At 50.7% G+C, this 15432-nt stretch overlaps 1 protein-coding gene across 2 annotated transcripts in view; it reads left to right on the forward strand.

The window, feature by feature from the left end:
* LOC115458857 (coiled-coil domain-containing protein 50-like) overlaps window positions 1-15432 on the forward strand; it is a 150582-nt gene that overhangs the window by 52240 nt on the left and 82910 nt on the right. For both annotated transcript variants that reach the window (XM_030188695.1, XM_030188696.1), the window contains exons 3-4: window positions 7447-7509; window positions 14332-14461. In XM_030188695.1, coding sequence (XP_030044555.1) covers window positions 7447-7509; window positions 14332-14461 — 193 coding nt within the window. The remainder of the gene's footprint in view (window positions 1-7446; window positions 7510-14331; window positions 14462-15432) is intronic.

A 15432-nucleotide genomic window follows, 5' to 3' on the forward strand; every position in this document is an offset into this window, starting at 1 on the left:
TGGGAGGGGGTTGGTGACCACTGGGGGAGTAAGGAGTGGTCATCCCGATTCCCTCCGGTGGTCATCTGGTCAGTTTGGGCACTTTGTTGAGGCTTAGTCGTGAAAAAAAATGGACCAAGTAAAGTCGACCAAATGCTCATCAGGGACACCCTTCTTTTTTCCATTATCGGCTGAGGACGCCCATCTCTTAAGCACGCCCAAGTCCCCCCTTCACTACGCTTCCGATACGCCCCCGTGAACTTTGGTCGTCCCTGTGATGGACTGCAGTTGAGGATGCCCAAAATTGGCTTTCGGTTATGCCGATTTGGGTGACCCTGAGAGAAGGACACCCATCTCCCGATTTGTGTCGAAAGATGGGCGTCCTTCTCTTTCGAAAATGCCCCTGATAGGAGACCTTTCTAGTTGAGGTTCACTAGGTTTCAATGGGAAGCAAACTGTCCACAGTACCTTTTTCTTTTCCTGGAAATCTAGATTCCCCCCCCCCCCCCTCAAATTGTACATATCACAAGAGCTATGAATTGTTGCTTTCTGGCTGCATAGGATATATGCTTTAGGATCAAATTTTGGTAGCCTTTTTACCAAGCTACGGTAAGCACCAATGCATAATTACCAGAGCTTAAAATGGCATATCACAGGGCATTCTGAGGCGTCCCGCACTACTTTTCACATGTGTGTGTGCTACTGGCACACTAAAAAATAAAACTTCTTTTTTTGCCGAGGGGGTGTATCTGGGGGTGGAGAGTGGGCATTTCTGTGGTAATCTATTAGTGCAGCTACATTGCTGTCCAATAACTAATTACCGCAAGATTAGCACATGAGCCCTTACCGCCTGCATATGCTAATTTTTGTAAATGGCCACTCACTAATGGCAGCGGCGTAGCAAGGGCGGGGCGGTGGAAGCGGTCCGCCCCGGGTGCATGCTGCTAGAGGGTGCATAGAGCAGCCGTGTGCCTGTCGGCGCCGCTGGTTCCCTGCTCCCTCTGCCCCGGAACAGGTTACTTCCTGTTCCAGGGCAGAGGGAGCAGGAAGCCAGTGGAGCTGACAGGCACGCGTCTGCTCTCTGCACCCTCCAGCAGCCAAGAATGCATCGGGGGGGGGGGGGGGCTTGATGCACCGGGGAGGGGGTGTCGTGCTGCACCCTGGGGGGACGGACGCTGCTGCACCCCGGGGGGAGGGGGGGGGGGGGTGCGCAGCGGCAATCCGCCCCGGGTGGCAGCCGACTTAGGATCACCACTGACTAATGGCAAGATTAGCGCACAGCCATTAAATCGGAAAATGGAAAATCGGCCACTTTTTGCTGCAGCCATTGGTGTTCCAGGAACCTGTTTTTTTTATCACTTCTTCTCTGAGATCAATTGATAAACGGTTAACAGTTTGTTCTTAGGTGGAGTGCACCCCACACGCCTAGAACTCGACCATGAATTTCAAATTATTAGCCCATAACCTTTTTCTGAACAGCTAACTTCTTCCTTCTTTAATACCATGACTTAATTTTATGGCTAATTTCCTATAAATGCTGCAGTGATACGGACAATAACTTCTGTGGTTTTTTTGAAGCCCTTCAATGAGCACATCTGAAAATAAACCAAACGAGTTTGTTATAATCGGTGGCAAGTTCGTTATGATTTTGTCCATTTGCTATGCTCTCTGCCATCATCAAACACTGGTTGGGTGTCAATAGTGCAGTGGAGACAGGGAAACAGCAGGGTACTGTTTTAACATAAGCATGCGGCTGCTTATTAAATAGAGAACCCCACTACCCCCATCCCCCATAAATGGCAAAAAGAATCATTGTTGCATTGATCAAATGCTGGACAAAACCCTGTTTGGTCAAGGTTACTTACCAGCTCATTTTCGAAAGTGATCGCCGGCCATCTTCCGACATAAATCGGGAGATGGCCAGCGATCTCCTGAACCCAGCCAAATCGGTATAATCGAAAGCCGATTTTGGCCGGGTTCAACTGCTTTCTGTTGCGGAGCTGGCGAAATATCAAGGGGGCATGTCGGTAGGGTAGTGAAGGCGGGACAGGGGCGTGCCCACGAGATGGCCGGCTTCGCCCAATAATGAAAAAAAAAAGCCAGGCTTGTAGAGCATTTCACCGGCTGTACTTGGTCCCTTTTTTTTCACGACCAAGCTTCAAAAAGGAGCCCCAACTGACCAAATGATCACCGGAGGGAATCGGGGATGACCTCCCCTTACTCCCCCAGTGGTCACCAACCCCCTCCCACCCAAAAAAAACATCTTTCAAAATATGTCGTGCTAGCCTCTATGCCAGCCTCAGATGTCATACTCAGGTCCCTGGAGCAGTTTTTAGTGGGTGCAGTGCACTTCAGACAGGTGGACCCAGGCCCATCCCCCCCCCCCATCTGTTACACTTGTGGTGGTAAATGGGAACCCTCTGCGCCCCCCCCCCCCCCCAAATTGCAGAGCTGGCTATAGCTGGGGAGAGAGCCTGGGGGGGGGGGGGGAGTGGCAATGCATTACTCCAGGAAAAAAAATTAAATGATCTCAGGTTCCAATCTAATTCATGTTTAATGTGCGATAAAATGCCATAAATAAGTAAATAAATATAAACTTTTAATGTTGAGCACCTGATTCTCAAAGTGAACATATTCCAAACACTATAATGAAAATAAAATGATTTTTTTTCTACCTTTGTTGTCTGGTGACTGTTTTTCTGATCATGCTGGCCCAGTATCTGATTCTGCTGCTATCTGTCCTCTTAACTCTTCTTTTCTTCTTCATTTCTGGTCCTCAGCTTCTGCCTATTTTCTTCATCCATGTGCAGTTTTTCTCCTCTCTTCCTTTTCCCTCATCTCATCTCCTTCCTCACGCTTCCCTCCATCCATGCCCAGCATTTCTTCTCTCTCCCCTCCTCTCCCCTGCCCTCCATCCACCCATGTCCAGTGACCCTCTTCTCCCCTGCCCTGCATGCACCCATACCCAGTGACCCTCCTCTCCCCTGCCCTCCATGCACCCATGTCCAACAGTGACCCTCCTCTCCCCTGCCCTGCATGCACCCATACCCAGTGACCCTTCTCTCCCCTGCCCTCCATCCACCCATGTCCAACAGTGACCCTCCTCTCCCCTGCCCTGCATGCACCCATACCCAGTGACCCTTCTCTCCCCCTGCCCTCCATCCACCCATGTCCAGTGACCCTTCTCTCCCCCTGCCCTCCATCCACCCATGTCCAGTGACCCTTCTCTCCCCCTGCCCTCCATCCACCCATATCCAGCGACCCTTCTCTCCCCCTGCCCTCCATCCACCCATGTCCAGTGACCCTTCTCTCCCCCTGCCCTGCATGCACCCATACCCAGTGACCCTCCTCTCCCCTGCCCTCCATGCACATATACCCAGTGACCCTCTTCTCCCCTGCCCTGCATGCACCCATACCCAGTGACCCTCCTTTCCCCTGCCCTCCATCCACCCATGTCCAACAGTGACCCTCCTCTCCCCTGCCCTGCATGCACCCATACCCAGTGACCCTTCTCTCCCCTCCATCCACCCATGCCCAGTGACTCCCTTCTCTCCCCTGCCACCCCTCCCGAGTTGTTCAGTGGCGACTTCTCCCTCCCTACGGATCCATCCCTCACCAACCTGCCCTTCGAATTCTTCAGGACAGGCAGTCTTGCCTGCCCGCTGCCAGCGCTGACTCTCCTCTGCCGGTTCGCGCTTCAAAATGGCCGCCGAGACTTACAAGGGCGGCCTCCAAGACTTCAGTAGAAGTCTCGTGAGGCCGCCTCTGGCAGTCTCGGCGGCCATTTTTAAAGTGCAAACCGGCAGCGGGGGAGAGTTAGCACTGGCAGCGGGCAGGCAAGACTGCCTGCCCCGAAGAATTCGAAGGACAAGTCGGTGAGGGAAGGAGGAGGGAGGGAGGAGAGCCGGCTCGCGGGTTTTAACAACCAGCTCGCAAGTCGGAAGAAAAGTTAACACTCGAGCCGGTGCGAGCCGGCTCCAGCACACCACTGAATTATACCCTGTTTTAGGAGGTCTTAAAGTTTTATTTTCAGTATAACCTTTGACCTCTGCTGGAGTTATAGAAGCTAGTAGCATTCACTTAATGGCAGATTCCACAATCCTTGCTTGTGTAGGTGAAGCACTGTTGCTCTGTTTGCAGAGTACTGGAACTGTGAGTACTTTGTTTTTGAAACTCTGTGTGTGCTGTTTTAGGTCTTGTTGTTTGTTGTTAACATAAAGCCCTTTAAAAAAAATTGTTAATGAGTTTTTACCACACTTATTAACACGTAATATTAAAATTAGTGCATGGCTATTTACTGCCTGAGCCTGAACTGCCACCTATTTTTAGAAGGTGGTAAGGGCTCATGCGCTACTCATTCGGTAATCAGGCAGCTCATGGCAATGCGGCCACGCTGCTGATTACCACCGGAAATGCCCCCCCCCCCCCCCCCCCCCATAGAAAATAGAAAATAATTTTCTACTGTGGGAAACTGCGCACGCCAACTTCGGAACTACTGCTGGGCACCCGTGCTACTCTGGCGGTAGGGTCGATTTGGTGTGCGCTACCCGTGGCGTAGTAAAAAGGGCCCCTAAGGTTGGTGGATAAATTTTTGCTATTAGGGGAAGGTGTGTTTTTATTCTCCTTTAGGACGTGTCCTTTCAAGTGCTAATTATATTTGCATCACTGAAATGTTCAATGGACATGAATTGAGGTTGAAGGGGGCAGACTCAGGAGTAATGTCAGGAAGTATTTTTTCACGGAGCGGGTGGTGGTTACATGGAATGCCCTCCCGCGGGAGGTGGTGGACATGAAAACGGTAATGGAATTCAAACATGCGTTGGATAAATATAAAGGAATCCTGTTTAGAAGGAATGGATCCACGGAATCTTAGCGGAGATTAGATGGCAACGCCGGTAATTGGGAAGCAAAACCAATGCTGGGTAGACTTCTACGGTCTACACCCTGATCGTGACTGAATAGATAGGGATGGGCTGGAGTGTAAGTTTTAAGGGGCTTCGACGTTAGCTCCAGAACTTAGTACAAGAACAGTGCTGGGCAGACTTCTACGGTCTGTGCCCTGAGAATGGCAAGGAGAAATCAAACTCGGGCATACATATAAAGTATCGCATACCATGTAAAATGAGTTTATCTTGTTGGGCAGACTGGATGGACCATACAGGTCTTTATCTGCCATCATTTACTATGTTACTGTGCATGTTACACTACAAGATGTTATATAATAAGAGAGTTTTGCTCTATTTGTTTCAAAACTTATCGCACTCTGGCCCTGATGCTCAGAAGCAGATGTGTGCGCTAGAGACCATTAGATCTTGACTAGCACCCGCATTTGCTACTGTTGAATGCTCGGAGGGTTCTAGCGCGTGGACCAACGAGCATGCCAAAGCCTAACATAGATAGCATGCAAATCGCATTTAAATTAGACCATTATCAATTCGCCTTGATGCTCAAAGAAGAATGCCCGTAACAAGGGTGCCCTTAACGGTAGCGTTTATTTTGAGGTTTTATATCAGCTGGCGATCCACCGGCCCTGACGCGGCCATTTTTATACTGTGGAAACATGGCCACGTCAGGCATTTTATGTTGAATATCTGGGCGCTTTTAATCTGCTAATAAAGACATTTGGGTTTTTTTTTACAAGGTCTGCCTCATTGTTTTATCTTCCGTATTGGATTTGGCAGACCGACTGCCTCGTTGTTTTCTGACTCCTTCCTTTTTAGCCCGATTTTATCCAAATTTTCCCTCGTGTACTTCTTTAAAAGATTTAGGGCCCTGTTTACTAAGCCGCGCTAGAGGCGAGTTAGCGTTTTTAGTGCACGCTAATCAGCGCTCGCTAACTGTGTAGATACCTATATTATTCCTATGGGCGTTTACACGGTTAGCGTTCTCTAAAAAAGCTAGCACACGTTAGTAAACAGGGCCCTTACAGCCCTCCTGTTCAGTGGAATGCAGTGTCCTAACTGGATAATAACAAACCTTCCCCTAAATGTCAAAACACAACAGGAGTCTCAGGCCCACCCAGCTGCTGCACCATTACTACTACTACTACTTAGCATTTCTATAGCGCTACTAGGGTTACGCAGCGCTGTACAAGTTAAAACATGGGGAAGGACAGTCCCTGCTCAAGAGAGCTACCACACTGCTGTCTTCCCCCTCTTCTCCGCAGCATCCCGGCATCTGCGCCAGGGGCGTATCTGCGTGGGGCCACAGGGGCCTGGGCCCCCACAGATTTTGCCCCGGACCCCCCTACCGCCGTTAACCCTCCCTCCCCCGCCTACCGCCGTCACCTACCCCGAGGTCCGCTTCCTCCGGCTTTTTAAAATATTGCTTCAGCTGGCGGGGGACCCCAACCCCCCCCCCGCCAGCCCAGCCGCGATCTTTAACTTCTTCATCCTCGTCGTGCAGCGTGCTGTGAAAGCTGCATGCATCTTTAGATCCAGTTGGATGGAGTCTGACGTCGCAGCACGTTGTAACGTCAACATTCCATGTAGAACCCCAAAGAATAGCAAGATTCTGGAATCCTAAAGAGTAACAAGATTCCAGGCGACGTCAGACTCCATCCAACTGGAACTAAAGATGCATGCAGCTTTCACAGCGCGCTGCACGACGAGGATGAAAAAGTTAAAGAAAGCGGCTGGGCTGGCGGGGGGTTGGGGTCCCCCGCCAGCTGAAGCAATATTTTAAAAAGCCGGAGGAAGCAGACCTCGGGGTAGGTGACGGCGGTAGGCGGGGGAGGGAGGGAGTGTTGACGGCGGTGGGGGGGGGGGGGGTTGATGGCGGTGGGGGGGGGGTTTGACGGCGGTAGGGGGGGCTATAATGTGCCCCCTCACTCTAGCCCCTGCCCCCCTTACCGCCGAACCTCAGATACGCCCCTGATTCTGCGCTTCTGTCTCTGAACCCCTTCCCTCTCCGGTGTCACTAGAGGCGTCCCCAGCGCCTACAGTGCTTCACCCTTGCTGCTTGCACCAAGCCCCACAGGCTTCTATCTGCCGCATTCTGCCACACAGGAAGCAGGCAATGACGTCAGCGAGGGCGGGACACCGGCAGATGGAAGCCTGTGGGGCCGGTGCAAGCAGCAAGGATGAATCGCCGCAGGCTCCGGGGACACCTGTACCGACACCGGGGAGGGATGAGGTTCAGAGACAGGAGCGCAGAAACTGAGACGCCGCGGAGGAGAGGGACAAGATGTGGGGTAGGTGAAAAAAAATCTGTGTCCTTAAAAAAAATCTTTGGGAAGATGTGTGTGTGTGGTGCTGGGGGTGGCGGCTGCATGTGCGCACGGAAGGGCCCATCCAATTTACCTCTAGGCCCATCCAAAATATTGAGTCTGCTTCAAAATGAGAAACATAACAATAATTACAAATAATAAAATGCATACATGAAACTTAAGAAAGGCATAATATGGATTCACTATTATGCTTTATTAGTCCTTCTTACCCAGTGTTGTTTTCCCTGCTTGTTTTTCAGTCTGCCGAGATTTTGCTGTGCTTGAAGATGGAGCCCTGGCTCACTGCCTGCAAAAACAAGAAAGTAAGGTGTTAGATTGTGAGCTATTTAATTCCTGTGGAGTGGTTGTAACCAAGAACTTGGGTCTATGCTGGGGGCAGTGGTGTTCCTAGGGGGAGCGGTGGGGGCGGTCTGCCCCAGGTGCACGCCACCGGGGTGTGCCGTGCGCGCCTGCCCTCCGTTGTTCTATGCTTCTTCTCTGCCCCGGAACAGGTTACTTCCTGTTCCGGGGCAGAGAAGAAGCATGGAACAATGGAGGACAGGCGCGCGCGGCACCCCCCCCCCCCCGGCGGCGTGCACCCGGCGGGGGGGGTGTTCCTTCGTGGGGGTGTCCTTTCGCCGGGGGGGGGGGTCCGCGCTGCCTCGGGGGGGGGGGGGGGGGCGGGACGAATCGGCGATCCGCCCCGGGTGCCAGCCCCCCTAGGAACGCCACTGGTTGGGGGCTATTTTTAAAAGGATTTCTGTGGGTAAAACTTGTCTAACCCTCTGCCCGCTCTTCTGCAAGGAATTACGGTGGGGGTAGGCCAGCTCAAATGCATGCTGGGATTTCTCTTTCAAAGTATATAGGGAATAAGATCTCTGTGACACTGGTTTTGAGTGGATTTTTTAAAGGGAGCATTCCTTTAAAAATTGCTTTGCATTCTGTGGCTACTCTGTACAAAGTACTGATGGGCATAGGTGCCAGTTCTGTGGGTGCAGTGGGTGGGTGCTTGAGTACCCCCAATACTGAGCAAACACCTTCAGTGTACCCAAGGAGATGTAATTTGTGCTGAGTTTTACATCCCCAATTGTTTTGGAAAGTTGATTCCTATGCCCGTGGACCTACAGACTACCTGTACTGGCTCAAAATTACCCATCGTCGATTCCATTTCCATATCAGCTCATAAACTGGGTTATCTAAATTACCAGTTTGGGATAACAGATGTTTTCTTCCTGTACAGGGTAGTCGGAGACTGAAAATTAGATTCGGGTAGAATTTGCATGCAGAAAATGTAGGTCCTACTGCCTTCTGATGCTTGGTCTTGTTTCTCTCTGATCAATAAATTTTTATAGCTACAAGTAATCATAGTATAAGCAGGGTTTTTTTTGAGGGGGTACTTGGGGGTACTGAGTACCGGCACCTTTTCCATTGGGTGCTGAAATTGGCCCATGGTGGTCCCCAAGTTTTAATGAAAGAGCTCAGGCTCTACACACCAATTCTGCCTTGTCATAGATTCTGTGACTGGTTGCAGGGGTCCTGGCTATTGTGGGGTGGGTTCCTCAGTGATCACCTCATCCCTGAAGGGTGGCCCGGCATTTGAGTACCGGCACCTTTTTTGCTAGAAAAAAACACGCTGCTCTTTAGGATTCCAGAATCTTGCTATTCTTTGGGGTTCTAGATGGAATGTTGCTAGTCTTTGAGATTCTGTATGGAATCTTGTCACTCTTTAGAAGGGTTATTTTTGAGGGGGTACTTGGGGGTACTGAGTACCGGCACCTTTTCCATTGTCTGCTAAAATTGACCCATGGTGCCCAAGTTTTAATGAAAGAGCTCAGGCTCTACACACCAATTCTGCCTTGTCATAGATTCTGTGACTGATTGCAGGGGTCCTGGCTAATGTGGGGTGAGTCCCTCAGTGATCAACTCATCCCTGAAGGGTGGCCCGGCATTTGAGAACCGGCACCTTTTTTGCTAGAAGAAGCACACTGAGTATAAGTACTTCCTACTGAATCTCCTATAACGAACACTAGGACATGTAGAAAAGAATGATTTCTGCTTTAGTAGAACATTGACATGGAAAACTGAATTGCAAGTAAATGAATTTTTAGAAAGTAAATTTTCTTGGTTAGGTTTCACCACTTCAGTTAGTATATTGTGAAAGTAATAGGTGTGATTAGAAAGGATACAGATAGGACTAGATTCTAGTTTGACTCATGCTGTTTTAGCTCAGGTCCTGTTTTATGCAATGAGTTTTGTAAAAACTCGTCACCACAGGCTTTTCATAACAGATATTCAGTGCTAGGCCGTGCCTGGATATTGGTACTGAATATCCAGGTATAAAAGAAACATACATAGAAAAATGTAGACAGACAAAGACCATGTGGCCTGCACGATCTGCTCATCCATGCCATCTGCTTTCTCTATCACTCCCTTATAGATCCAATATACTTGTCCCAAGCTCTCTTGAATTACACAGTAACATAGTAACATACTAGATGACGGCAGAAAAAGACCTGCACGGTCCATCCAGTCTGTCCAACAAGATAAAACTCATATGTGCTACTTTTTGTGTATACCCTACCTTGATTTGTACCTGTGCTCTTCAGGGCACTGACCGTATAAGTCTGCCCAGCACTATCCCCGCCTCCCAACCATCGGCTCTGGCACAGACCGTATAAGTCTGCCCAGCACTATCCCCGCCTCCCAACCACCAGCCCCGCCTCCCACCACCAGCTCTGGCACAGACCGTATAAGTCTGCCCAGCATTATCCCCACTTCCCAACCACCAGCCCCGGCACAGACCGTATAAGTCTGCCCAGCATTATCCCCGCTTCCCAACCACCAGCCCCGGCACAGACCGTATAAGTCTGCCCAGCACTATCCCCGCCTCCCAACCACCAGCCCCGCCTCCCACCACCGGCTCGGCCACCCAATCTCGGCTAAGCTCCTGAGGATCCATTCCTTCTGAACAGGATTCCTTTATGTTTATCCCACGCATGTTTGAATTCCGTTACCGTTTTCACCTCCACCACCTCCCGCGGGAGAGCCATTCCAAGCATCCACCACTCTCTCCGTGAAGAAATACTCCCTGACATTTTTCTTGAGTCTGCCCCCCCCCCCCTTCAAATTCATTTCATGTCTTCTAGTTCAACCGCCTTCCCCTCTCCGGAAAAGGTTCGTTTGCGGATTCAGATACAGTTTTCATCTCCATCCTCCGGGAGGCCGTTCCACAAATTCACCACCCTTTCTGTGAAAAAGTATTTTGTCAGGTTACTTCTGCTGCCGACACTGATCCACGTGCGGGTAATATTCAGACCAGTATCCAGACAGTTACCCGGTTAGCAGACTGAATATTAACCGCTAACTGGGTAATTCTTAGCTCCGCCCCTGGACCATCTGATGCATCTGATGGTCTCTGGTCCTCGAAAGCTCATGTCTCAATAAATTGTTTAGTCTATAACGTGTCTCCTGCCTCTGTCAGTTTTATCTGGGTAAGTGCTGATAAAGATCCAGTTATGATCTGGTGAGGTGGGGGGGGGGGGGGGAACTTATCTGGATAGGAACCTCTTCTACTTAAATAAGTCCTGCTGAATATTGGACCCATTCTTTTGGTTCTGAGGCACAACAGGAGCTGCACAGAAAATCTTACATTGGCTCATGTCTAATCTCCACTCTGTATTAGGAGAGTTGCCTTTATTGAAGCCACAATTCTCATCCCGATAAAACGATCATCCATCTTATTTATGAATCATTTTTCAGTTTTGCAGAACTTGTCCGCTGTGTAATCACGGCAGATATCGGATGCAAAGATCAATGTCCCTGTTGTTAACCAGACTGTTTCATTACAATCTGTCTTTCTTGACAGGATGAGATGACGAATGTTGTAGAGAAAACCTTTCAGTGTTAAAGACTTTACAGAAAAAAAAATGTTTCGTGTGTCTTTGGTTTGTTTGCGTCAGTCAGTGGTCCTTCGGTGTAAGAAACGTTTGCCATAATGAGCTGAAGTCTTAGGAAGTTTGTCGGATTCTCTGTGATCTGACTCCCAGCCTGTTTCTGAGAAAATGTCGTTTGTGAGACACAGTTCTTACTTCACTGGATGAATGACTTCAGCTCCCCACTTGTAACGTCCAGGGCCACCGAGAAGGGGGGGGCAGAATTCCCCAGGCCCAGCTGCCAAGGGGGGGGGGGCCAAGCTTCTTCCTCCCTGCCTGCTTCCAGCAGTGGCGTAGGAAGGGGGGGCGGGAGGGGCGGTCCGCCCCGGGTGCACACGCTGGGGGGGTGTCGGCCCCGCTGGTTCCCTGCTCCCTCTGCCCCGGAACAGGTTACTTCCTGTTCCGGGGCAGAGAGAGCAGTGAACCAGTGGAGCCGACGCAGCTCCGAGCAACGTGCACTCGAGGCGGATCGGCCCTCCCGCCCGTCCCCCGCAAGTAAGAATTCTCTTCGGAGGGGGGGGGGGTGCGTGCCGCGGAGGGGGGGTGCACGCCGTGCTGCACCGGGGGCGGGGGGTGCGCAGCGGCGACCCGCCCCGGGTGTCAGCCGTCCTCGCTACGGCCCTGGCTTCCAGGTCTGTCTCTCTCCTGCTCCTGCATGCCAGGACCCAAATGATTGCATTAACACAATAACCCGGGTGACACGGGTTATTGCGGGTATGCATTCATCCAGGTTCCGGCACACAGGAGCAGGAGATGACAGACCGAGGGAGGAGCACCCAGACACAGGAAGGCAAGGGGGTGGGCGGGGGCGGCGGCCGAATGTTGGGGACAGCGCGGCAGCGGCCCAGGTGTGTGTGGGGGGGGGGGGGGCAGCCCTACCCCAGGCCCGGCTATGTCTCTCGGCGGCCCTGGTAACGTCTGGTCCCATTTAGGCCTCTGTGCAGCGGCTGGTCTGTGCCGATTCAAAGCACAAAAGCATTTGTTAGCACCTGTCGTAACTTCTAGAGGACAAACGTGGAACAGGGTCCCTGGTATAATCTTTGGACGAGAGCCAGCAACTAATTAGCACTTTTGCCTGTTGGCAACTGGAGTGTTTCCGCCCTTCTTACCGCCGACCATGCTGCAGAAACCTTATTTGAAATTCGGCAGCCCTGCTCTCCCCAGTGCAAACTCTTTGCTTCATCGTCCTCTTCGTGGGATATTTTATTTTTGTTTTAATTAAAAGGTGCCTGAGTGACTCAGCTTCTAGGGCAGACACAGAGCAATTAGCCAGGAGACTGAAGTCCCAGGTCCCAGGGGGCTCTACAGTGAATGTGTGCTGATGATTTTTTTTCCCCCAATCACAGCTTTTAGTTAATATAAAACTAGGCATAGGGTAGGCCAGTGACGTCTGAAAACATTACGTCCTGAATGCTTTGACGTGTGGCATGTATGGAGAATTACTGTAGGTGCAAAGTGTAGAACAGTTTTTCAGCACGGGGGACGTAACACTTGGGCGTGTCGTCATTGATCACTGGAATATAACGTTAGAATAGGCTTATAGCATTCTGTTTGAAAGTTAGGTCTTTTAACTTTTTAAAAAGTCATTGCTGTTGTAAATATTCCAGTGACATTTCCTTTGTTAACAAGTTTATGACCAGGGCAGGGGGAGCAAAATTCCCCGGGCCCGGCCTCCAAGGTGGGGCCGGGCCAAGCTCCGGTAAGCTTCTTCCTGCTGCCTGCTTCCAGGTCTGTCCTCCCCTGCTCCTGCGTGACAACCAGGACCCGGATGATTGCATTAGCGTGATACCGTGTTAATGCAGTCATCCGGGTCAAACCGTTGGAGCAGGCACACAAGAAGCAGCTTACTGGCGCCGGGCCCAGGCCCCCCCTTGGAGGCAAAGACAGAAAGGAAGCGGGCAGGCGGGAACAGCTGTGAGTGTGAGGGGGCGGCTTGCGGCAGTCCAGTTCTGCCCCGGGCCTGGCTATCCAGCTCATTTTCGAAAGTGATCGCCGGCCATCTTCCGACACAAATTGGGAGATGGCCGGCGATCTCCTGAACCCGGCCAAATCGGTATAATCGAAAGCCGATTTTGGCCGGGTTCAACTGCTTTCCATCGCGGAGCCGGCGAAACATCAAAGTGGCGTGTCGGTAGGGTAGTGAAGACAGGACGGGGGCGGGACGGGGGCGTGCTCACGAGATGGCCGGCTTTGCCAAATAATGGAAAAAAAAAGCCATGCTTGACGAGCATTTCGCCGGCTTTACTTGGTCCCTTTCTTTTCACGGCCAAGCTTCAAAAAGGAGCCCAAACTGACCAAATGACCACCGAAGGGAATCGGGGATCACCTCCCCTTACTCCCCCTGTGGTCACCAACCCCCTCCCACCCCCAAAAAAAACTTTTTTTGCCAGCCTCAAATGTCATACCCAGCTCCCTGATAGCAGTATGCAGGTCCCTGGAGCAGTTTTTAGTGGGTGCAGTGCACTTCAGACAGGTGGACCCAGGCCCATCCCCCCCCTACCTGTTACACTTGTGGTGGTAAATAGGAGCCCTCCAAAACCCACTGTACCCACCCGAAGGTGCCCCCCTTCACCCCTTAGGGCTAAGGTAATGGTGTAGAGTTGTGGGGAGTGGGTTTTGGGGGGGATTTGGGGGGTTAAACAACCAAGGGAAGGGAGCTTTGCACCTGGGAGCTATTTTTAAATTTTTTAAACAATTTTTAGAAGTGCCCCCTAGGGTGCCCGGTTGGTGTCCTGGCATGTGAGGGAGGCCATTGCACTACAAATGCTGGCTCCTCCCACACCCAAACGCCTTGCATTTGGCCGGGTTTGAGATCGCTGGCATTATTTTCCATTATGGCTGAAAACCGATGCCGGACATGTCAAACCCGGTGAACTCTGACATTTGGCCGGGCCCAACCGTATTAGCGAAGAAAGAGATGGCCGGTCATCTTTTTCAAAAATACGGTTGGCTCCGCCCGCGTGCGGCGCCGGCCCCGGAGATGGCCGCCGCCGTTCGATTATGCCCCTCCACGTCTCTCAACGGCCCTGTTTATGCCTTGCCGAGAGAGTCTGAACGTTCTGTGTCTTCTGCCCTAGAATTTCTGCAATAAAGTCAAACATTTTGCTTTCCAGTGAAATGTTTGGAGTGAGTTTTCTGTTTCTGACAGCCTCAGTCCTGCAGTGGTCCAATGGCTATGTCTGACTGAATCCGTTTCTCCCTTTACCACCCCAGTTGAGCAACATTATGCTTTAAACATTCAGAAGAACAAGCTAGTCCAGAAGGACATTCGAATAGCCAAGAAGCTCCAAGATGAAGAAGACCAGCAGAGCAAGCTCCAGTGTTTACAAAAACGACGACAGATGTAGGTCAATCCACTTTTATTTGACTGGGCTTCAAGGTCCATTTTCTGTTTTTGTTTCCTACTGGTCTCACAATTTTTTTTTTTTTTTTGTGAAGGGGTTTTAGATAACCAGAGCACAGCACTTTAAACTTGATTTTATTCCAGCTATTATGTTTTTTTTAATTAAAATTTGTGAATATTATATGCAGGACATAGACAAAGGAGGGGTTAAGTGATTTGCCCAAGATCATAAGGAGCAGTAGTGGGATTTGAATGAGGCACCCCTAGATGTGAAACTGAGGGGCCCTTTTACTAAGCCGCGTAGGCGCCTACGCGCGCCCAACGTGTGCCAGTTCGGAACTACCGCCCGGCTACCGCGTGCAGCACTAACTGGGCGGTAATCGCCAGTGTACCCGCGCGCTGATGATTACTGCCTGGTTAACGCGCGAGACCTTAACACTAAGTCAGTGGGTGGCGGTAAGGTCTCAGCCCAAAATGGATGTGCGCCAATTTCCCCTGGTACAAAATAAGTACCTGGATATATGTAAACCGCTTTGAATGTAGTTGCAAAAACCTCAGAAAGGCGGTATATCAAGTCCCATTTCCCTTTCATTTCGCTGCACGTCCATTTTCGACCAAAAAAAAAAAGACTTTTCTTGTAGGTGCGCTGAAAAATGGACCTGCACGCATCCAGTACACGCGTCTACACCAGCGCACCTTAATATAAGGACCCCCGGTGTTCTAACCATTAGGCTACTCCTCCACTCTATTATGAATTATTAATATTAGTAATTAGCAGGTGGAAGGGTGAGCAGGGAGCACGGTTACCATCCAGCAGTTCCTTTCTTGAATTGTGCTTCATAGACATTAATTCCTGCAAATTTATCTCTTTTACACTTGATCCATTGGGTGTACCTAGATGCATTCTGCTTTTGTGGTCTATGTCTACATTCCTCCTCCCTCCTCATTGCAAGTCTGTTAGCCCCTCCACT

The sequence above is a fragment of the Microcaecilia unicolor genome, unplaced genomic scaffold (assembly GCF_901765095.1).
Source record: "Microcaecilia unicolor unplaced genomic scaffold, aMicUni1.1, whole genome shotgun sequence".
Classification (NCBI taxonomy): domain Eukaryota; kingdom Metazoa; phylum Chordata; class Amphibia; order Gymnophiona; family Siphonopidae; genus Microcaecilia; species Microcaecilia unicolor.